General features: G+C 45.4%; 1 protein-coding gene across 1 annotated transcript in view; it reads left to right on the top strand.

Annotated features, from left to right (window-relative positions):
- The first annotated feature begins 4,558 nt into the window (after positions 1-4,558).
- DCPS (decapping enzyme, scavenger) overlaps positions 4,559-24,885 on the top strand; it is a 48,426-nt gene continuing 28,099 nt past the window's right edge. The window contains exons 1-2 of the mRNA XM_004469223.3: positions 4,559-4,786; positions 6,619-6,793. Of these exons, the coding sequence (XP_004469280.2) occupies positions 4,589-4,786; positions 6,619-6,793 (373 nt within the window). The 5' untranslated portion in view covers positions 4,559-4,588. The remainder of the gene's footprint in view (positions 4,787-6,618; positions 6,794-24,885) is intronic.

Below are 24,885 nucleotides of genomic sequence, written 5' to 3' on the forward strand. Positions count from 1 at the left end.
GACGCCCTAACCACTGGGCCAAGTCCATTTTCCCTCAATGTCTTCTTGATGTCATTTATCTCTTTAACCATATTGCTTTTCAACTCATTAATTTGATTTTGGAAATTTGTGTGCATCTCGCTGATCAGTTCTCTCAAATCCTGCATTTCTTTTGGAGCTTTGATAAATTCCTTTTCTTAGGCTACATCTTCTATTTTCTTAGTATGGCTCGTGATTATTTGCTGATGTCTAGGCATCTGATTAGGATGTAGTTTACTCAGATGCTCAATTTCTTTCTCTTTTGTAGGGATTTAGTGGTAGGAGGCTGTGTGTTACCACTGCTCTTTGATTCTTGTCTCGACCTGGATTATTAGGATTGTCCTTGCTAGTTGCTCAAAACTGGGCATTGGACCCAGTGATTGGTGGTGGAATAGCTGCCCAGGGTCTTGGGGAGGGAGGTTTAATTTTCTCCCCTCTTTGGCAGCTCTCAGTTCAATGCCTGGTTGGAGCGTATTTGCTGTTAACGCAGACTGGATCAGTGTGACAGAGCTTCCTGCCTGAAGCCTGAGAGTCTTGTACTTCAAACTTTCTCTGAGACAGTTCTCCAGCCTTCTCTGGCAGCCCCCTCTCTTTTCCCTGCTAGGAAATATTTCCACTCCTTTCTAAATGCTCAACAATCAGTGCTGGTTAGTAGAGGAGATTGGGAGGATCGTATCTCTTTAGCCCCCACAGGCTCCCAAGGCAAATAATGGCGCAACCCCACTCGGCCTGGAAGGGCTCCTGGGACACAGCAGACCAAATTTATGAATCAAAAGCAGAGTCAGCTTAAACTGTGTCCCTCTCTCTCCCCTTTCCTAGGGAGGTGAGTCCTCAACATTCAGTCTCAGCTAGAAGAGAGGGAGATTGCCAAGGGTCAGGTTTCTTCAGTCCAGTGCTGGCTCTCAGGGCAAACCATGGTTTGGTACTACCCGGCATGGAGGCGCCAGCAGATGGCGCTCTTTGGCAGCCCTCTCAATTCAATGCCTGGTCCGAGTGTGTTTGAGTTTTGCCATCCCAGTTCTTTTCCTTTGCCCTTCTCTCCACTGGGTGGTGTCCAGTCTTCCCTTGGTGTTCTAAACCCCTGGAGATTTTTTTCCAGGCCATTTCTGCCTGTCCTCTAGCTATTTTTCTGGAAAAGAAGAGAGTCCCATGTCTTTCTGGTCCTCTCCCTTCCCAGAAGTCCCTTTATTTATCTTGAAAGGATTTTAAATCTCTTCAAAATTTCCCACATCTACAGAGATAATGTATTCTTCCCCCTTTAGTAAGTTTTCTCATATTTAAAAAGCCAGCATTACGTTCCAGGTGTAAAAACACATCTCGATTATAATGTATTACCTGTTTTATAACTTCCAGATTTCAGTTTGCTAACATTTCTTTATGATTTCTACATCTATGTTCAAATGGAAGATTGACCCTTATTTGTTCTTTCTTGTATTCTTCTCTGGTTGTGTTACTCACATTAAGCTTTATAAAATAGTTGGGGAGTGGTCCCTTTTTCTATTCTTTGAAGAGTTTATGCTTGAAATTTATTGTAGACTCATCTGTAAAATCACTTGCACTTGGGCCTAGCATTTTCATTTTGGGAAGATTTGAAACTGCAGTTTCAATGTCTTAAAGAGTTATAGGTCTATTTAGGTTTTCTATTTCTTCTGGGGTTAATCTCACATAGAGTAAGCAAACAATAAAGAATCCAAGACTAGTTTAAATAGATTTTTCAATTTGAATTTCCTGGGTCATACAGGAAGTATGACTTTGAACTCCAAATCTGCATGAAGGCTGGCCTGTGGTTATGGGATGTTTTCCCCCTTCTCTCCAGAGCCAGAGGTTGAGGCAGATACATTTCCTAATCATCTTGTCTCCTGTAGTGTTTTTTTGTTTTGTTTTGATGGTTGGTACTTTTCTTGAGGTGGTAGACCTTAGAGATCTTGGCTCTATGGCAAATAGTCCACTCCACCTCACTTTGTACAAGATCAGGTCTTGCCTCCTGTCCCTTGAACAGACACATTTAAAACCAAAGGCTCTAGATTTCTAGGTATAAGCAGTTGCCCTCAGTATAGCTTCCAGCTTCAATATCCATTTACTACTCCCCATGATTCTTGGTTCCTGAATATCTCATTTGCTTGAGAGCTCAGCAATGTAATATGTTTTTAACTTGGCATTCAGAATGTTTAGGTGTTTTGCAACAACTTGTTTTTAGGTTATTTAGTCTGCATAATGCTCAAAATGGAAGTGCCTGGTCCTTCTTTAGATTAAGAAAAGATTCAGGATAAGCTTAGAGATTCCTCAAGAAGACTGACAGGTTGAACACTTATAAAAGAGGGCTTTCAAGTACAACACTGCCCAACAGAACATTCTGTGATGATGGAAACGTTCTACATCTGTGCTGGTAGCCATTAGCCAATGTGGCTGATATTAAAATTTAATAAAAAAATTGGATTCCTCAGGCATACAAGCCACATTTCAAGTGCTAAATAGCCACATGTGGCTAATGGCTATCATTTGACAATGCAGACTGTTCTAATGCTTCCAAATAAGGTGAACTAAAAAATCTTCAACAGATTACCTCTGAAGTCAAGTTGAGCTCTATAGGACCTACCTTAAGGGTTCTTTGCACTCTTAAGTCTGGTATTTTAATAGAACCTCTGGAGGCTTCCTATGAGTTCATCCTTTCCTTGAGCTAGGCCTTCTTAGAGTAAGATTCTGTCCTTGTGGAGATTATAATCGAATTATGCCCCCATGATGAATTTGCCAGAAATGAATGCCTTTCTCTGTAATACCCTTGCTCACTTTATTCTAGCCACATGAGCCATTCCTGGTTCTAAAACTCATCAGGCTCCTCTGCTTCAGGGTTTTTATTTATTTTTTAGTTAGCCAAATGTGGTTGTGGGGGGAGACAATGCTAAACAGTTTAACAATAACCCACAAACCTCCGACCAACCTGCTTCAGGGTTTTTAGCACCAAACACTCTGCTTGACATATACTTTCCAGTCCCTGGACGGGGCTTGTTCCTTCTTATCTTTTCTGTGTCAGCTCAAATGTCACTACCTGAGGGGCCGTCCCTGACCCAATCTAAAGCACTCCCAATCTACAGGCTCGACTACATTACCCTGTTTTATTCTATTCAGAGCACTTAATCATTTGGTAAAATGCTCTCATTTGTTTACCGCAGCTGATCCCCACCTGAATATGGCTTCTGTGAACGTAGGGACCTCCTTTGTCTTGTCAGGGCTGATAATACCTGGCACATAGGAAACAGAGACCTGGAGATGGTAGGTGGCTTCCCCTTCCCAAAAGTTTCCTAAGGAGTTCATGGCCTTGGAGGTTGGAATTGGTGTTGCTATTGCCCCTTGGCCTGGAGGACATTTTGTTCTGCATATAGTTTATAACATCTTACATTCTTCTTACTATATGTATTCCCAGAAGGCAAAGAATGGATCCAAAAAACATGTGGACACATAGCAAATATTTTTTGTTGAAGATTATTATTCCAGATCCTCAGTTTCTCCTACTAATTCTGGTCCACAAAACAATTAGCCTTTTATCCAAAAATTCCTAGATTTCTGGTAGAAATAATTAACTCCAAATCAAACTGTCATTGACACCGTGGGATACACTTTGTTACTGACCAAAAACTAACTCAAGGATTACATCTAATGTTGAAAACTGCAAAAACTGCCCATCCATTTAGATTTGTCTGAAACTCAAAATAAAATTGTTATTGGCCTAAAGAATAAAGTTTTTGACTAATACTTGTTTCATCACATCTTTGCAAAATTTAGACGTATAGAATGCCAAAAACAGACAAGCCAGAAATAAAAGCCACGAAAAAAGCATAATGGCAGAAATTATAAGCAAAATTTTTACGTGAAACAAAAAACAAAACCGTGATAGATGAATAGCATTCATGTTGGGGAAGCATGGTGGGCACATCTGCCAGATGGATACGTACAGGAAGCAGAAGCTACCGGCTCAGAAGAAGCAGGTGTTACAAATGGTCCCTAAGCCCGTCTACCTTTCACCAGCTCTAAGTGCTGAATTCAAATAAAAATGTGTTAAAAGGAAATTATTTTATGCAGAACTTAACTTTATGCATACACACATACGTACATATGTATATACATACATATATATGTATGTATACACAAAAGTTTAACCAAAAAAATAAAATGGACTTAATAGATTTGTTTTCGGAAATATTCCCTCCACGAGAATCAATGTTGTCTGTTAAGCAACGTGATTCTGGTTTAAACGTTATTATTCAAACACGGTATCACAGCAAGTCCAGGGTCCGATGGGGACCTTCCTACTCCTGGGACCGCCCTGTCCACGGGAAGCGAGCGGTGACGGAGGCGTCCCCAACCTGTTTAGGGGCTCGCTGCCAGCCCTCTCTTCCCTCAGCACCCGCCACCCCGAGCCGGCTCCCGGCTCCCCGGCCTGAGCAGAGCGTGTCGGGAGTTGTAGTCGTTGCTCCCCAGGAAGCACTGCGCGTCCAAACGCCGGGAGGGGCAGGGTCGGGGGGGGGGGGGGGGGTGTGCCTTTGCGCAGGCGCATATCACGTCTCCGGGCAGCATGGCGGATGCCGCTGTGCAACCCCTAAAGAGAAAACGCGAGCTGGGCGCAGAGGAGACAGAAGCCCCCGGCGCAGAAGAGAATGCCGGCGTTGGGAATGGTGCTTCTGCCCCTGCTCGCTTACCGTTCTCCGGCTTTAGAGTGCAAAAAGTGCTGAGGGAGTCTGCGCGGGACAAAATCATTTTCCTACATGGGAAGGTACCACTAGGCCGCCCTGGCGAGGGGTCGCGGGAGGGAGTGAGCCAATCATCGCCTTGGAGGCGGGTTTTTTTTTTTTTTTTTCCCCTTTGCCGGCTGGAAAGTTCCAATCGCGCTACTCGGGGGAGGCGGAGTGCACCACTAGAGTGTGCGGCGGGGGGTGGGGGTGGTGTCGAGGAGAGATGCTGACCCAGGCGTGAAGGGAATTGAACACACCTAAGCCTAATTTTCCTAATTTCTCCTCTAAAAGTAACAACATTTGTAGAGTGTTTGGCAGATCAAAAGTCACGCTTCACATTCCCCCAATCGTTGATTTGTGCGTTTCAACTATAAAGGTGCGCTGTGCTCTGTTCCTGGGGACGAAACAGATCGTAGGACACATGGTTCCAGGACTTCAGTTCCCACAGAGGAGACAGTTCACTATGTAATTAATTAATTCCACATCTCACGCACTGACAGGCGTGAACCGACAGCAGCGAACTAGGTGCTGGGGACATAGAAATGAAAAGTTACCCTACCTGCACTTCAGGGGTGCACGTGTCCCGGGGACACACCCACACTTACACATCAGTTCACATTCCACGTGCTCAGCCCTCCAGCAGAGGCTGAAGAGTCAGTCTTGGGAACTGGTCAGTGACAGTGGGGACCCCAAGGGTAGCTGTGGGGGTTTCCAGAGCTCCTCGCAAACGTGGACCTTTCTGGGGATCTGGTGGGGGCGGGGTCCCTGCCTAGGTTTCTGTCTCTTGCCTTTTACACGGTTCCACGTAGTTCTCAGCCCACCTGTCTTCAGTTTGCAGCACCTGTGGAAGACTAGCCACTGGAGCCTTTGAGCTGGGAGTTGGGAGACCCCCAATTCTAAAAGCTCCTCTTTCAAGACTGACTGGCTGTGTGACTTTGGGCAAGTTCCTTAATCTCTCTAGACCTGTTTCTTCACCTGTAAAACGGGAGAGAATCTGACCAAGTCTTGCCAGCCTAAAATAAAAGACAGCTGAGGAGAAGCTTTGCCTCTTTGGAAAAGAAAATTGTGAGAGCTGCTGCAAGGATTTAAGTTAATGATGTGCTTTTTCTGAGAGAAGAAAAATGAGTGCCATTGGCTAGTGTATTCATCTACCAAAGGGGTGCTGATGCAAAGTACCAGAAATCTGTTGGCTTTTATAAAGGGTATTTATTTGGGGTAAAAACTTAGTTACAAGACCCTGTAGAGACCAACTTAGGGTGGCTTTCTCACCAGAGTCAGTTGCCATGTGATGAGGCGAGATGGTTGCTGATCTCGCCTCGTCTCTCCTTCCTGGGCTCCGTCTTCCTCTTGAGGCTCCATGGGCCCAGCTGTAGGCTGGCCTAGGGCTTGCCTCTCAGGGCTTCCTGTATCAGTCTCTACTTTCTTCCCATGGTCAGCTGCAAACTATCAGGCAAATGGCTCATCTCTCTTCCTAGGGTCAAAAATGACAGAGCTCTCTCTCTTCCTTTGTGTCTTCTTGAGTAAGTGTCCATTTATATTGGCCCACCTGGGGACAGAGACTCACCCTGAGTTACGCCCTACTGATGTGGTTGAATCAAAACCCTAATCTTAATAGGTAATTTAATCAAATGCCCTTCAACTGAATCCAATATAATCAAAGGGTATCACACCCAGTAGAAGAGATTAGTTTACAAACATAATCTTCCTCTTTTTGGGATTCATAAATAATCCCAAACTGTCACAGCTAGACTTCCTCGAGGGAAAACAACTCGTGTGTTGGGATTTCAGAGACGCTGGAAGCTTCTGCCTCTGCTGTCCAGGCCTCACCTGAGGCTCTGCCCCTGGGTCCCACTGATGAAGTCTCTGCCCACAGGTGAATGAGTCCTCTGGGGACAGGAATGGAGAGGACGCCGTTGTGATCCTGGAGAAGACGCCATTTCAAGTGGAACAGGTGGCCCAGCTCCTGAAGGGCAGCCCTGAGCTCCAGCTGCAGTTCTCCAATGATGTCTATAGCACCTATAACCTGTTGCCTCCAAAGCACCTGAGCGGTGAGCACCTGCTGGCTGAAGCCGCTGCCGATGGGGAGAGAGGGGTAGGGGGAGTTAGGGACTGTGGTCGCCAGGATTTGCCATATCCGACTGGTGTGTTTCTGGTGCAGTGGTTCTCAATAGAAGGATGGGATATTTTGCTCATCCCCCCCCAAGGGACATTTGGCAATGTCTGGAGACATTTTGGTTGTCAGAACTGGGGTGAGGGGTGTAGGGGCTCTACCTTCGTCTAGTTGGAGGCTAGGGATGCTGCTGAACGTCCTGTAATGCATCCCCACCCACACCACCCAAAACAAAGCATCATCCTGCCCAGAGTGTCAACAGTGAGTGCCAAGGTTGAGAAATCCTGTTCTAGTGCAGTGTGTTTGGGGGAGGGCATGTGATTGACGGGTTAGTCTGGCTTTATCCACTAAATGATTAATAATATTGTCCACATTTAGTCAACCCTTAGTATTGTACTAGCCGTCATCCAAGCATTTTATATGTATCATCTCATTTAATCCTCTGAATGACCCTGTGTGATCAGAGTTTACAGGTGGAGAAACAGGTTTTCAAAGGTGTTTCCGTTTTCTTGTTGATAAAGCAAATACCTTGCAAGGGGTTGACTTACAGCATGGGAATTTATTGGCTCACAGTTTTGAGGCTGGGAGAAGTCCCAATCAAGGCCTGATCAGGGCGATGTTTTCTTCTCCAAGACTGGCATTCTGGGGCTGCGGTTGATCCTTGGTCCTCGGCTCCTCTGTCACATGGCGGTACATATGGGGGACTTTTGGCCTCTCCCACTCCTTCTGGGTTCCCCTGACCGCCAGCTTCTGGCTGCTCCCTCTGCTTTCTCTCTGTGACCTTCCCTATAAGGCCTTCAGTAATAGGATTAAGACCTAATCTGGGCCACACATCTGCAGTGACCGCATCAGAGAGTCCTGTTTTTAAGGGTTTATACCTACAGGAATTGATTAAATTTAGCAACATGTTTTTCTGGAGGTACATAACTCCAAACCACCACAAATGGTTAAGTAACTTGCCTAAGATCACACAGTCAGTAGTTGGCAGAAAAACTAAGATCTTTCAGTAGATAGATCTCTCTCACCACACAACTTTGTGGACCAAGCAACGTGCCAGGTGCTGCAAAGATCTGTTATATCCCAAAGGAACTCCCTTCCTGGTGGGTGGAATGAATGATGTGACCAGGGGATGGGACTTGAGGAACTTGTGGGTTAATGGCAGAGATTTGAGTTGTTTTTTTTTTAGGTAGTAGGGGTCAGGGATTGAACCTGGGACCTAGTATGTGAGAAGCCAGCACTCAACCACTGAGCCACATTGACTTCCCTGAGTTGGTTTTTTTTTGTTTGTTTTAGTTGTTATTTGTTTTTACTTTTTCATGAGGCACCAGGAAACGAATCTGGGACCTCCCCTCCAATGTGGGGGGGAGGCACCTAATCACTTGAGCCACTTCCACTTCCTGCTTTGTTGTGTCTCCCATTATGTTTTCCTCCTTGTGTCTTTTGTTGTGTTGTCTTGTTGTGTCAGATTGCCGTGCCAGCCCATCATGTCAGCTCACTGTCTTGTTCATCTTCTTTAGGAGCCACTGGAAACCAAACCCAGGACCTCCCATGTGGTAGGTGGGAGCTCAGTTGCTTGTGCCACATCCACTTCTCCAGGATTTGGTTTTGAATGCAAATAATTTCAAATTTATTTTAAGAATAAAAGGATATTCCATGCTAAAAGCCAGGCATGGCAGGAACTTCTTTTCTTTAGCTGGTTTAGGTTTTGTAGGCAGCTTTGTTGGAAGCATGGGGAATGTGGGTTGATCTGAAAGTTTCCTCCTAACCAGGAAATTCTGAAATGTGTTTTGCAGCACATGGCAGTGTTGTTATATCCTTCTGCCTTGTTACTTGCCCTCCAGCATTTAAGAACACAGCTTGGCTTTACAGATTTCCTGCCACAGTCTTTTTATAGGTTTAGCCTTTCCTACCCCCTCAAGAAAGGGTACTATTGTTGTCCTTTGGAAATATATGTGAACACTTGGTATGAGACAAGGAAACCTTTCACGCCTGAAAGCAAAACATCCTAATCTTCCTTTGAAAGAAAGCAAGATTGATGGTTTGAGTTGACAGAAATGGACAGCTGTATTTACCTTCTCTGGCACTGACATTTAAGCAAATGTATTCCCCAAGGGGAGGTTAGAAGAAGTGTGATGGAAGGCAATATAGCCAAACATGACTTGGGGACAGCCCCAAACTGCAGGCATTTTTACCGTCACCCCTTTCCCTCACCTTCCCCAGTTCCTCCACTCATCCTCCACACCCCCAGCCAAAATTCAGAGGACTCTGCTCCAAAGAGCAACCCTGTAGAATTTGTGGCCTTCCCTTTTTATGTGATTGTTTTTTGCATTGCTTCTGTGGTACTGCACACAGTGGTAGCCAGTCACTGCTCTTTTTCTATTTATTTTTAAAGATTTAAAAAAATTTATCCCCGCTCCCCATTGTTTGTTCTCACTGTCTGCTCTCTGTGTCTGTCCGTTGAGTGCTTGTCTTCTTTTTTAGGAGGCAGAGGGAACCAAACCTGGGACCTCCCATTTGGGAGGAAGTTGCTCAATCACTTGAGCCACCTCCGCTCCCTGCTTGTTGTGTCTTTCATTGTATTTCCTTGTTATGTCTCTTTGCTGTATTATCTCATTGTGTTAGCTCACCATGCCAGCCCATCGTGTCAGCTTACTGTCTTGCTTGTCTTTTTTAGGAGGCACCAGGACCTCCCATGTGGTAGGCAGGCGTCCACATCCGCTTCCTTCTTTTTCTTTTCAGTGTTTTGTTCCAAGATAAGCACTGAAAGAGACAGGCTCTCCACAGCTCCTATTTCCCACTCAAAGTCCTAAATCTCTCTCTAGCTCTTCCCCTATTATCCCCTGTCCACCTGGGAGTCTTGGATGTTAGCTCTTCTTATGCAGGGCTCACTGGCAGCTTACCATTAAGTAATTAACATAGACAAGTACATGATATTTTTATTTCTTTACCCAAACCAGGCATTTTGATTTGGGAGTCAAAATAATTGGCTTCAGGGCAGTTCTAATTGCTCTCTTTTTCTTTAGCTATATACCCTGTCCCTAGAGGATTTTCTGGATCAGGGTTGACAGACTCTTTTGTAAAGGCCTCTTTTGTTTAGGCTTTATGGGCCACATAAGGTCTCTGTTGCATGTTCCTCTTTTTTTAACAACCCCTTTAAAAACGAAAACAGACATAAACTCACTCTGTGCTCTCGCATTGGACAAAAGCAGTCCATGGCCCAGATTAGGCCCTCTGGCCATAGTTTGCCAACCTCTATTCTAGATTTTTGCCACTCAGAAGGCCTCACTGTCTGTGGACCAGTGGTATTCGCACCACCTGGGAACTTGCTGGAAATTTAGAATCTCAGCCTCTACTCCAGGCATACAGAATGAGAATCTGCATTTTCACAACATCCCCAGCTGATTGGTATGCATGTTCTATATTTTTCTAACAAATCAGTTTTATTGATACCTAATAATAAAGGATTCAATTCATCTAAAGTATACAATCAATGGTATTTAATATAATCATGTAGTTATATATTTATCACTTTAATCATTGAGCATTTTCATTATTTCAATAAAAATAATAAACAAATAAGAAAATTCTTCACCTCTCAATCCTTCTCTTTTTCCCCTTCTGTATGTAGCTGCTATATCTGGCTATTTGCACATTACGTTTTGAGAAGTACCACCTGTGTCCTTGTGATGCCCTTCCCCGGCCTCTTCTGGAATGCCATTCTTATGTTGAAATACGTGCCTACTTGGTACCCCTATTCGGAGGTCTCAGGTATCTGAGATTAACAGGGCTCAAACAGAACTCTTGGCTGTCCTCCCTCCCCTGAACCCTCACTTACCCCCCGGTCCTCCCCATTTTAGCCCTGTCATCCTCCTAGCAGTTCCAGCTAAACTCCTAAAGTCATCTGTTAGCAAGTCCTTTTGGTCCGACCTCCAAAACCAAGCTGAGCCCCTCTCTTTGCTCCCATCTCATCTCCACGGCTGTCCTCGAGATTTCTGCAGCAGCCGCTCCTGGTCCTCCTGCTTTCTGTCTTGCTCTCCTCCCATCCATTTCCCATAGAGCATCCAGGGTGACCTTAGGAACACAGGAAACAGAGCCCGTCACTCCCCTACTCAAAGCCTTTCAATTTGGCCCCTGAGTTCCTGACCTCATGTTTTTTAATTACTCTTCTGCCTGGTGACTTTCTTTCCAATTCTTGGACATGTCAGGCTGTTTCCTTTGCCGGAAATCCTCTCCCCACCAATCTTCACAGAGAGAGCGCCTTCTGATTATTCAGATCTGGCATTCATCATGCACCCAAATGTCCTCCTCTTTCCTTAGGCTGCCCATGAAATTAAAATTAGGACCCTGCCACCAATCACATTGTGTTAGCATCACCTCTTTGTTTCCACCACTTATCATTTTTCCGTCTCTTTCTATTCATGCTATTTGCTCACTCATTTCTTCAGGCTCCCTGAATTACAGTCTACACCTCACCAGAACTGGCACCTCGTCTCTTTCACTGATGTAGTTCCAGCACACAAGCGCATAGAATATACTAGCTATTCAGTCAATACGTGCTGACTGAATGAAGAAGTGTTTCTAAGACTGGCAAAGCCTCAGAAATAGTTGTAGCTTACATTTAGTATAGGCCTTTACACTTTCCAGAGCTTCTTCACATACAGTTTGTCGTGTGATTTTTTAATTTAAAAATTTGTGTCGTGGTCACGTAAATACAGCATAACCTTTCCCGTCATAACCACTTCCAGTGTTCAGTTCAGTGTTGTTGACTGTATTCACAGTGTTGCGCTACATCACCACTGTCCATTTCCAAAACTTTTCCATCACCCCAAACAGAAACCCTACTGTCGTGTCATCTTCACAACAACCTGGCAAGTTAGGTAGTAGTACGATCTCTTTGTTACAAGTGACAAAACTGGGACTCAGGTTTAGTGACTTGCCCAGCCTCCCACAGCTAAAGCAGAGGCAGAGCAAGGGGGGGCGTTGCTCTAAGATAAGTCTGGTTCCAAGGTGTTTGTGCTTTCCATCCAAACATAGGGCATTGTTCCATGTGAAGTGAAATTAATATAAAAGGCAGAATAGAACTTAAAGTAGACATGGGCTGTAGCTTTATAGAGATTACACTCTGGACAAGGAACAGGCAGACAACCAACAAGTAAACGGATCGTTATAGATGGCTTCTAAGAGCCAGGGAGGGCTGCGAGTCTTAACTGGAGACTGAGAATCTCAGTTGTGAATCTCAATTGGAGTGGAATGCCCACCACTCAGTGGCCTGGATCTAAACACCCGGCGTGAGCCCCTTAGCCTGCTGCTTATTTACCAGTCGGAGGCTCTTCCAGCTGAGCCCTGCCAGTTGTTCTTTATTTATTTGGAAAGAGCCCAGTGCCTTGGCTGTCAGCCCTGGCTGAGACTTCACCCCCAGAAATTCTGATTTAATTGAACTGGTATGGGGAAAGTTTTAAAAGCCCCTCTCTACCCCACCCCCAAATGATTCTCCTGTGCAGACAAGTTGGAACCACTGACCTCATGGCTCAGAACGTGGTCTTTGACATCTGGCCGACTTGGCTTTGCTACTCGTTCAGTAACTGCGGGACTTGGGGAAGTTGCTTTTGCCCCGTGAGCCACAGTTTCCGTATCTGTAAAATGGTGTGCAAATCAAATGAGCTGATGTCGTTAATAACACTTGGCTGGGGTTGAAGAGCAGCCATTATTATTGTGATGTGCTGGGCCCTTTACGGGGTCCTGGGATCGGGGATGAGGACGGTGCCATCCCTGCCCTCCTGGTCTTGTAGGGGACCTGCAAAGTGATCGTGAAGTGTAACCCAGTGTTGCAGGCACAGTGGTAGAAATCAGAAGGGCCTGAAGGGGAAACACTGTCAAGAAACAGGTGGGGGCTGAGATGACTGTTTTCCCTGAGGCTTACAAAGCGAGTAGGTATTTGCCAGGCAGCCTTGGGGGACAGGGCAGTCTAGTCAGAGGGCGTAGGGTGAGCCGAAGCCTGGAGGTGGCCTTCCTGGGGCTCCTGGTGGGCCGCGGGTGTGATGCTTCCTGGCAGGTGAGGATGGGGTCGCAGAGGGTGGCATTCCCTGCTGAGATGCCTGGACATGGGGGTCCTGAAGGGATCTTAAGCAAGGGACTGAGGTTGGTCAGTCCCTTGCTTAAGAGTGTCTTACACTCTTAGGCACAGAGTGTAGGACAGGTAGAGACTGTTCTAACTGGACACAAGTAACCATGGGAGAGACTGAGGCATTTGGAGGCCTGTACTCAGGCGGTGCAGAGGGCATACAGAGGGTGTTTCTTCACACAAGGCTTTATGGAAGGAGACTCAGCAGGGTTTGGCTGTAAGGGACGGGAGGCCTTTCAGCTCCCCTTCCCGTCCCCAGCAGCCCCCCGTCATGTGTTTGTGGGTGGATTGAATAGTGAGCTCCAGTTTGCTCTTGGCCTTGGTCTGTGTCCTGTTGGGCACGGAGCCCCTGTAGAAGAGATCCCGTCAAGGCCTCCCTTCAGCTAAGTCGTGGCCCTGCTGAGTCAGGTCAGGCTCTAGCCCAGATTACTGGAGTCCTTGATAAGCAGCATGAAAGCCAGACGGAGCGAGAAGCCACGGGGAGCAGCCAGAAGCCGGAAGTCCACAGAACCCGGAAGAGAAAGCAGGAGATGCTGCTGTGGATTTTGCGTGTGATGGAAAAGCCACGGAGCCCCAACATTTGCTGGCCGGCCAGAAGGTGCTAACCCTGCAGGAAGCCAACCTTTGTAGGCTCTGAAACCGTGAGCCAATAAACTCCCATGGTTAGGCCACCCCATCGAATGGCGTTTGTTTGAGCAGCTGTGAACCTAAATCTGCTGCACAAACATCTGTAGGTGCGTTTTCCTGTGGGCCAGGCGTTCCACAGCCACAGGGGGGCAGCATGGCCACACCAGTCCTGTGTCCTTCCTGCAGCCTCAGGGCCTGCCGGCCAGAGCCTTCTCAGCACCCGCCTCTCATTTCAGCTGCGGACTCCGAACTCCGAACGCCACCTGGAGGGGCTGGGGAGCACTGCGCTTGCAGGTGCGGTCCACGTCCCTTGCGGAATGGCGCCTCTGAGCTTTCCCCCTGTCCCTGACCCCATCTCCAGACCTTCCCAGAATACTGCTTGGCTAGCGGAGGCCCCCTCCCCATTTTGGAGCTGACCGCTCTCCTCCTGAACTGGGCAGAAATCATCGTGCTTTCCACGATGCCATAGTTTCCTGGAGCTGCTGTAACAAAGGACCGCAGACCGGGCAGCTTAATAAATAATTATTAACAGGAATTATTTATTCTGTCACAGTTCCGGAGGCTAGAAGTTCAAAATCAAGGTGTTGGCAGGGCCAGGCTTCCTTCTACGTTGGTAGGGAAGAGTCTGTTCCCTGCCTCTCTCTTGACTTCTGGTGGTGGCCATGACCCGTGCTGTTCCTTGGGTTGTGGCCTAACTCAGTCTCTGCCCCGTCCTCACCTGGCCATCTCCCCTTCTCCCGAGGACACTGGTCAGATTGGATGAAGGGCCCACCCTGCTCAAGCATGACTTCATTTGAGCCTCATTCCAGCTGGAATGGCCCTACTTCCAAATAAGTTCACACACTGAAGGGCTGGAGATCAGGATGTCAGCGTGTCTTTTTGGGGACACATGATTCAACCCCTAACACCTGCTTTCTTGTGGTGTTTCTCTAGTCACTGGCAAGGTTCTTCTCTTTAAGACTGAAGATTTGGCCGTCTCTATGTTGATTCCTCAGAATTCCCAGCTGCCAATCAGAGGCTGCTGCTGGAGCTCCCCAGTGCCCTACCCCGACGGCGTAATGGAAAGCATGTGGACTTCCAAGTTAGACCTACCTGGGCCCGATCGGGGCAGACCCTGCCCCACAGTGTGACCCGGGGCAGTGCGTGCTGTTCCTGGGCTTTTGCGCAGTTAGCGCAGGGGCTGAGAGCGCCCTCGAGTTGGGCCTGGGTTGGAATCCTGGCTTTGCCATCTGGTCACCATGAAGACATGGGCGAGTTTCTGCATTTATTCATTTAGCACTTAGGAAGTGCTGGGTCCTGCCCTAGATGCTAGATGTGCATTGCTGAGTGAAACAGGCATTGTCCCCGTCTTCGGGAAGGCAGACAACACAACAAGGAGATAAGACTAAATGGGCCGTGAGCAGGGGCTGGGCGCTGCTCAGGCTGGTGGCCCAGGAAGGCTCTCTGCAGAGACTTAGGCGAGATCTGAACCGGTTTTGCAGAGAGCTGGCGGGGCGTGTGAGAATGTTCTGGGTGAGGGAACCGCACGTGTTCTGGAGCAGGAAAGAGGAACAGAAATCAGAGGCCATTTTGTCAGGAGCAGAGCAGGGGCAGGAGGGTGGTGGATTGAGGCTGTGGCACAGATGAGGTTGGGGAAGTAGCTTTAATTTTTGTCTTTGTTAAATTAGATTAGTAACTGAATATACCTCAAAGGATTGGTTATAAAATAAATGAGATAAGGGAGTGTTTTATAGCATGTTAGCCTCTGCGAATAGTGAGAGAGACGTTTCACATTATGACCTCGGACCCATAAATAAATACGCACGAATATAAGTGAAATCATATTTACCTTCATTTCAAGTGACTCCAGTGTTTTCAGTTTAATTCCAATCTTTTTAAAATTTTAATAGATTTTTTATTTTTTTAAAGATACATAGATCCTAAAATAATTCCAATCTTGTCTTTTTTTTTTAATGCTGGCCTTAACTTCCTAGATGGATGTCATGACAGCTGTCATGGGTTATGATCTATTGAGATGAGATAAATAAAGCACATAGCACAATGGCTGGCTGTGGTATGTATTCAGTAAGTACTAGTTATCATATTACTGTTTCTCCATCTTAAAGAAATTATGTGACATTAGACTTTAGGGAAATGCAAAGCAAAACCACAATGAGGTACCACCTAACACCCACTTATGGCTATTATTAAAAACATGGAAAATAACAAGTGCTGACAAAGATGTGGAGAAATGAGAGCCTTTGTATTTTATTGGTAGGAATACAAAATGGTGCAGCTGCTGTGGAAAGCAGTTTGGCGGTTCCTCAAAAAGCTAAACAGGACTACCAGATGACCCAGCAATCCCACTCCTAGGTGTATACTCAAAAGAATTTAAATTGGGGACTCAGATACATATTTGTGCACCAGTGCTCATAGCAGCACTACTCACAATAGGCAAAAGATGGAAGCAACCCAAGCATCCAACAGCAGATGGAGTGAACAGAATGTGATTTATACATACAATGGAACATCACTCAGCCTTAAAAAGTAGTGAAGTTCACATACTGCTACGTGGCTGGACTTGGAAGACATCACGTTGAGTAAACTAAGACACAAAGGGACAGATACTGTTTGGTTCCACTTACATGAAATAGCTAAAATATGCAGATTCATAGAGACAGAAAGTAGGGTATGGGTTACCAGTGGCAAAGGATGGGGGAATGGGAAGTTAATGCAAAATGGATGGAGGGTTTCTGTTTAAGGTAATGAGAAAGTTCTGGTAATGGATGGTGGTGAGGGTAGTGCAGCATTGTGAATGCGATGAATCCCACTGAAGGAATGCTTGGGAGTGGATGAGATGGGAAAGTTCATGTTGCATATATCTTCCCACAATTAGAAAAAAAAAGCAACTAAAGAGACAATGTTGAATGCGATACTTGACCCTGGACAGATCTAGCAAGGGAGGAGAAAAGACTCAAAGGGGCATTATTAGGGCGTATGAAAAAACCTTGAATGTAGACTGTAACCTTTTATCAATGTTTTAAGTTTTTGAACGTGATAACTACTTAAATTGGTTATATAGGTGATTATCTTTGTTCTCAGGAAATGTACATAAAAGTATCATGTGTTCAAGGAGCATGATTCATACAGCCTACTGTTACACGTTTAGAAAACAGGGAAGTAGGTAGCCATCCGATGGATGGATGGATGGATACATAGATGGCTATAGAGAATGATGCATAACTATGGCAGCAGACTGTTAAAAGTTGGGGAATCTGGGTATCTGGGTGGGGGGGTATGTTAAAGTTCTCAGCGTGGGTTTTGTATTATTTTTGAAACTGTCTTGAAAGTTTGAAATTATTTTTTAAAATGTTTAAAAGGAAAAAGGCTGTTAAAGATGACTTTTCAAATGTCTTTTGATGTTTGTCATTGCCACAAGTCTATTTTATTCAGACTCTTAATGAGACTCTTATTCATTCTGGTATTCCTGGTCATCCTTCCTTTTGAGTTGGAAGTCTGGGTTTTTTTTTTCTTTGCTTTTTTTTTTTTTAATAGCCTAATAGTGGAAAAATAAAAGAGAAAGTAAGTTACGTTAAAGTATATATATATATATATATACACACACACACATGTGCATAAATTTGTATATACACACATATGTATGTGTGCATGAGTCTTAAATGGAACAATATGTCGTTAACATGGAGAAGTGCCCCACCACGCACGGGGTAATTTTCCTTTCTGCCCCGGTTGCCCTGTGGCAAACCCGAGCGGCCCGCGGGCCTGATGGCATCTCCAAGCTTCCTGTGGTCCTCCGGGCAGGGCTCAGTCATCCTGCTGTGCTGGCGCTCAGGTCTGGGGCCTGTCAATGGGGCCCTTTCATTGAGGGCTCTGTGTTCTCTTACCTGGGGATAAAGGGGGTGGGAGGCCGTAGGAAGAGCGATGTGATTCAGAAATCCAAACTGCCTCTAAAAAGCCCGATTGTTTGCCCCGCCATAAAGAAAGGGGGTGGAATCTCAGGTTCAGGAGGAGGTGGGTGACAGTGTGCAGGTGAGGCCAGGGCAGGGAGGAGAGGCTGGTGGAAATCACATCACCCTTTGGTTGCAGAGCTCCCGGGACTTCAGCTGCGGACTGGGGTTTTCCTCCCTGGCTCTTTGCAGGGGAAACACGAGAATTCTGGACGGACGGGTGAGGGGACTTATTTGGGAGGAACATTTTAAGGGTTTCCCTGGCAAGGATGTTCATAATAGAAAAAACTGAAACAATACAAATGTCAAATAACAGTAGAATGGAAAAATAAATTGAGGGGTACTCCTCCTGCGGACTACCTCTTTACGGCAGTGAACGTGAAGGACGAGGATGAATCTCACATAAGCAAGACAAGTGAGGCACAGCGTACGTACAGACAGTGTGATTCCAGTGATCTGTAAGTTGAAAAAAGTACTGTTTAAGGATGCAGGGAAAGTGATTACCCCCGGTTGGGGGGTGTGTGCAGAAAAGACATCAAAAGTTGTGATACTGTCTATTCCTTGGATTGCGTGTTTGATGCACGGGTGTCCTTTTCTTTTATACTTGTTTATATGTACAGTGTATTTCCCAGTTAAAAGTTAAGGGAAACTGGCCGGACCTTAGAAAAACTGAGAATGGTCACCCTTGAAATCACAGGGCTCCACCCCTGTTCTCAGGTTTCGTTTTTTAGTAGCTGCTGCGGAACATAAATCCTCACGGTGTCGGCTTCCTTCCGTTGCTGCATCCTCCTCCTCTCCTCTGGGGTACAGGAGTGGCCAGGTCAGACCACTTCCTCCCTGGCAGATGTGGAGGGCTCTGTGTTGTGGGGGCGTCCACTGCAGAATGACGCCAGCCCTGGCAGAATAGGGCAGTGGGCATGTTCCGCCAACAACTGAAAGACAAGACCGGGTACCAGGCTCCCGGGCCCAGCTCCAGCACAGCCTGGCACGGGCCTCTCCCCCAGCCCCCGGCCCTGCGGCCGCCCGCCCACTGCAGCAGAAGGACGAGAGTCATCTGACCAACAGGGAACGCCTTGACCAGAGCAGGTCTTGGCCAGAACCTCCCCACCACCCCCCCAGAGAGGGGTGTTGGTAATGACATCTTCATCCAGTGTGAGCGGTGAATGGCCAGGGGCCAGTCTGGGGACATCGGTGGATTCCTCTGAGACTCAGTTTTTCTGAATGAAAAGTGAGGACTCAAACAGCTGGCTACCCTACATCAGATCATAGGAGGGTACTATTTCAGGTTTCTTTACTAAAGTGACTCTTAGCTAGAACTATTCGGCGGAATTGCTCAAGGAGCTGCTCTTTCAAACACAGACTCTGGATCTACTGAATAAGAATCTTTGGTGCAGGGCTCGGGCGTTCGTCAAAGTAAAACCAGAACATGGTAAAGCAATCAAATAGCACAAGGGCTTAGGGGAAGAGGCAGGCTGCTCCAGCCCTCGGCCCCACCCTGGCCCTGCTTCCCAGAAGTGACCACAGTCCAGGGCCGTTCTGGGTTTGGTCCTTCTGTTCATTCTCTCTGGATGTTCTCGCTGGATACTTAACTGAAACCTCTGCTTATGCAACTCTTCATTTATCAGATTTTGAGATTATCTGTTGATTCCCCACAGCGGAAGGTTTAACTCCTTCATACTTTCCCCAGACTCGCTCCCCATCCCTCTCAATTTCTGACAGTTTTCTTGTTTGTTTTTTTTAATTAGTTGCCTTTGGAATCCTAAATCTACTAAAATCTCAAGTCCTTATTTCATAATCTACTCTAGGTTTTATCAAGTGAGACCCCCAGCTCAGGGGAGCATATCAGTGCCTCCCCCTCCTCACCCCTCCCCTGTCCTTTGCCATCTCCCAAGTTCTTTCAGCTGTACTCACATGGTGCCTTTGTTCCAGCAGGTTCTGTTGCATAACTATAATGAAGTCATTTATGATTTGTCTCTAAGTTGAAAACCAGTAAACGGTATTTACCCTACTATGGCCATTTTAATATTTCCTGCGGACTCAAGCAGAGTGCTAGGATTATATCACCCCTTCTCTACCTGCCCGGAGTAGAGCCCCAATCCTCGTGCTGCTCAAGGGAGAGTGCTTTGGTGTTTAGGTCAGATGCATTCTCTTTTCTTACATACTCACAATTCCTCCAAAACGTGATGCTTTTTAAAATATATATCCTCTTGTTTTTTAGAGCAATTTTAGGTTAATAGAAAAATTGCACAGAGTATGGAGTTCCCTTATACCATTCCCCTGCCCCCACAGTCTCTTCTGTTAACATCTTGCATGAGTGCAGTACATTTGTGACAAATGATGAACGAATATCGATACATTATTAATTAAAATCCACAGTTTATATTAGGGCTCACTCTGTGCTGTACAGTTCTGTGGGTTTTAACAAATGCATAATGTCACGAATCCACCATTATAGTAGCACACAGAGTGGTTTCACTGCCCTAGAAGTGTCCTACACTCCACCACTTCATCCCTACCCCCCACCTCCCGAAAACCCAGCAACCACGGATCTTTTTACTGTCTCTCTAGTTCTGCTTTTTCCAGAACATCATACTGTTGGAGTCATACAGAACATAGCCTTTTTAGACTGGCTTCTTTCACTTAGCAATATGCATTTAAGGTTCCTCCATGACTTCATGGCTTGACAGCTCATTTCTTTATACCACGGAATAAGATTCTGTGCCATGATTTGTTTATCTGTTCACTTACAGAAGAACATCTTGGTTGCTTCCAATTTTTGGCAATTATGAATAAAGCTGCTGTAAACATTCTTGGGCAGGTTTTTTTGTGGACATCAGTTTTCATCTCATTTGCGTAAATAGTAGGAACACAATTGCTGGGTCACATGGTAAAACTATATTTAGCTTTTTAAGAAACTGACAGACTGTCTTCCAAAGTGGCTGTACCATTTTGCATTCCTACCAGCAGTGAATGAGAATTCCTTTTGCCTGTGTCTCCTCCAACATTTGGCATTGTCAGTGCTGTGATTGGAGCTGTTTTAAATAGGTGTGTAGTGGTATCTGGTTGTTGTTTTAATTTGCAATTCCCTAATGACATATGACATACAGTATCTTTTTTTTTTTTTTTTTTTTTTGACCGTAACCTTAAGATTTTATTGTCATAACAAAAGACAAAGCTTAGAGCTGGATCACTTGGACCTTTCTCTTCTTGTCGCCTCCTTGTTCAAAGTGTTTGCATCTCTTAATAGCCAACATCCTCTTAGATCTGCAATGGGCTCAACACATTCAAGCCTCAGCACAATCTTCTTTGTAGTTTTAGCCTTTTTCCGGAAAATTGGCTTAGTCTGCCCACCGTAACCACTCTGCTTCCTGTCATAACGACGCTTTCCCTGGGCATACAGAGAATCCTTGCCCTTCTTGTACTGTGTCACTTGGTGGGGTTGGTGCTTGCCGCACTGCTTACAGAAAGTTTGGCGGGTTTTAGGAACATTCACCATGCCTGCTGAGCGCTATCAGCACGGAAAAAAAAAAAAAGCCAGTATCTTTTTTATATGCTTATTTGCCATCCTTGTATCTTCTTTGGTGAGGTGCCTGTTCACATCTTCTGCCGATTTTTAAAATTGGGTTGTTTGTTTTCTTAATATGGAGTTTTAAGAGTTCTTTGTATATTTTGGATACAAGTTCTTTATCAGATATGTGTTTTGTAAATATTTTTTCCCAGTCTGTGACTTGTCTTTTCATTGCCTTAACAGTGTCTTTTGCAGCATGCTGTTTTTTTTAGTTTTTCATGGAGTTTCTAGTTGCCTCTTTTTTCATTGTAGCTAACCAAAGAATAATGTACCTGTACTATGTTCTTGAAATTGTCAAGCTGTTTAGTTTGACATCTGTTACTTGGTGTCTCTTTTTTCATCCTGAAAACATTTTTTCCAGAACTCTCTCTCTTGCTACTCCAATCTGGACAGGAGTTTCTTTAGGCATGCTGTAAAGCTGTCAGCCTCAGACTTGCTTTCACAGCTTTCTTGGAATAGATCTCCTGTTTTCTAGATTCTGTCTTTTCTATCTTGTTTTAAAGATTTTTTTATTTTTTATTTATTTCTCTCCCCTTCTCTCATACCCGCATTGTCTGCTTTCTTGTGTCCATTCGCTGTGTGTTCTTCTGTGTCCACTTGCATTCTTGGCGGCACCTGGAATCTGCGTCTCATTTTGTTGCATCATCTTGCGTCAACTCTCCGAGTGTGTGGCGCCACTCTTGGGCAGGCTGCACTTTTTTCGTGCAGGGCGTCTCTCCTTGCAGGGTGCACTACCTGAGTGGGGCTCCCCTACGTGGGGGACACCTCTGTGTAGCGTGGCACTCCTTGTACGTGGCAGCAATGCGCATGGGCCAGCTCGCCACACGGGCCAGGAGCCACATCCACTTCCCTCTATCTTGTTTTACTCTCTTGTGTAGCTGAAGTACACACTTAAGTACTTCCTCAGAAATAATATGTAGGAGAAAAACTTTGAATCCTTTATTTTGCCCTCACTTTTGTGTTTGACTTTATGCAGAATTTAAATGTACTTTTCCTTCTAAACATTAAAGGCATTGATCTATTGACTTCAAGCATCCATTGTTGCTAATAAGTTAGCTGATGCCAGTCTGATTCCTGATTCACATTTCTTTGTAAGTAAGTTGAGTTGTTTTTTTTTTGTCTGGGAACTTACAGTGTGTTCAGTAAGGCTGAGTCTGTGTGTGGATTTTTTCCCATTCATTGTGCTGGGTACTCTTTCTTGGACCCTTTCTATTTAAAGTCTTTTGTCATTCTTCTGCTCTGAAAGTTTTATATATATATAATATGTTATATATATATTATATATACATATATATAATTTCCTTCCCACCATTTTTGCCATTTCCTCCTGCTGAAAACCCTGTTGTTAGACTGCCCAGATTGCTCCTCTGTGCTGCTTCTGCTCTCTCTTTTCTTTCTTTGTGTTTTCTTCTCTCAGCCTGGTGGATTGTCTTGACTTTGTCTTCCATCTTTTCTAGGGAAGGTTTTAATTTGACAACCATAGTTTTAATTTTCCTTTCTCTGGTTCTCTGATTAATTCATTTTCATAGCATCTTGATCTTGTATTATGGAAGTCAAATTGGGTTGAATCTCTCTGACACACTCATTAGAATTGTTTAAAAAATTATCTTCCTCGCCCTTGAATTATCTCATTTCCTCCAGGATCTGGTTCTGGTTGTTTATCTTGGTCATTCTTTTTCAGGCGGCTGGTTTTTCAACATTTGGTGACTTGTGTTAGTTCATTTGCATTTAATGAAGAACCGGGCTGAGTTTCCAGGGAGCTTACGTGGGTTTCATCTGCTACCGCTGCGTCGTCGGCAGGTCTGATTCTACAGTAGGCCCCTGCTCGTAGGCCCAGGTGCCGTGGGGCTGGGGAGTGAGGCTTGTGCTTGCCAGGCTTGGCTGAACATGTGGTCCTCGCCTGGCATTCTGGGGCACCAGCACCTGCTCTGGAGACCTCACGCTGTCTAGTCCAGGGTCGGTGAATTACGGCGTATGGGCCACATTTGGCCTGTCTGTTTTTGTATGGCCTTGCGACCTATGAATGATTTTTACATTTTTTAAGGGTTGGTAAAAAGCAAACAAATAAACACAAAAAACAAGGAGGGACATGAGAAAGAGGCCAGATGTGGCCCGCAAAGCCGAAAATATTTATCATCTGGCCCTTTAGAGAAAAGTTTGCCAACCCCAGCTAGACCCTGGGTTTACTCTTGGGAGTATGGCCCTCCTGTTTCCACCTGGAGTTAAGTGCCTGCCCCCGGGATGCAGCAACGGAGGGAGCCAGTCAGCACCGCTGCTCTGTAGGTGGCCCGTTAGTGGTCCCGGTTTTCATCTCCATTTCCCTTCCTGTCCACTGTGCCTGCCTTTTCTGAGCCCAGATCCTCTCCAAGCTCCCTTGGCAAGGCTGGCAGTCACCTCCACGTAGCACTCGGTAGGCTCCAGACCGCAGCTTCCTCCAGGTTGCCTCATCTGTTTACCTGCTGCCTTCTTCCACTTCCTAACACAGAGAAATGAATTGTAAAGCCTTATCCGCTGCTGCCACCCCTGTCTTGTTCTCTTCACTGTCGTGGGTTTATTCCTTTTTGTACTTCATTCCTGCCGCTGCAGTGGCTTTCTGAAATGGTCTGAGAGTCCCACTAAATAGCGGTGGGCAGCTTCCATATGTCTCCAGATGTGCTGGACGAGGGCTCTGTGCAGTTATCAGCAGCTGAGACCACAGAGAAGTTACCCCATTGGGGCTGCAATAGCCTTGGCATTCATGAGCCGAGATAGACAAGAGACCTCAGACTCTCCCAAACTTTCATGCCTAGAGAGATTTCCAGATGCTCACACACAATGGGAGAGAGTATAAACTAGACGTGGTCATAATCATAGAACTGGAAACATACATCCCCGTGACCTTGCATTTCCACTTCTAGGTACCTGATTTAGAGAATTGCTCATAAATATGAGCAAAGAGTTACCCAAAATGTTCATTGCCACATCACTCAGGAGAGGAAACAAAACAAGAACAACCTAACTGACCCTTGGGAGGGGGGTGGTTAAATAAGATACGGTGTGGTGCCTGCATATCATGGGCTGCTCTGCAGTTATTGAGAAGAATGAGGGTCTGTATGGACTGCCTTGGAAGAGCTCCAAGGGCACAGATAATCCATAAAGGATGAACTCACTTGGCCTTTAAGAAAAAGACCTTTACGTATATATTAATATATTCATGTTAATGTAAACTCATTTTTAAAAAGACCTAGAATGATGGATACCAAGCTCCTGTCATTCATTGTTTACCTCAATGAAGTGGATTGAGGGTGGGGAAACGGGGGGCTGTCCCTCACTTTTTACTCTTTATACTTTTTCCGAAATATTTGAGAATGTATTCATGTGATGCTTGGATAGGTAGATATTTTTTATGATGTAAACCTCCTCACCAAACAAAACAGAAACATGCAAAAAGATTAGCCTGGTCAACAAGTTGGTCATGGGAAAATTGGGTATCCACCTGCAAAATAATGAAGTTTGGGCCCTCTATGTCACACCATATACAAAAATTAACTCAAAATGGATCAACAACCTAAATATGAGAGCTAACCCGTAAAACTCTTAGATGAAAACATAGGCGAACATCTTCATGACCTTAGATTTGGCAGTGGGTTCTTAGATATGACAACAAAAGAAAAATTAAATTGGGCTTTATCAAAATTAAAAACTTTTGTGCATCACAAGTGAAAAGACAGGGAAGCGGATGTGGCTCAAGTGATAGGGCTTCCGCCTGCCATATGGGAGGACCCAGG

Source organism: Dasypus novemcinctus, chromosome 27, assembly GCF_030445035.2.
Source record: "Dasypus novemcinctus isolate mDasNov1 chromosome 27, mDasNov1.1.hap2, whole genome shotgun sequence".
Classification (NCBI taxonomy): Eukaryota; Metazoa; Chordata; class Mammalia; order Cingulata; family Dasypodidae; genus Dasypus; species Dasypus novemcinctus.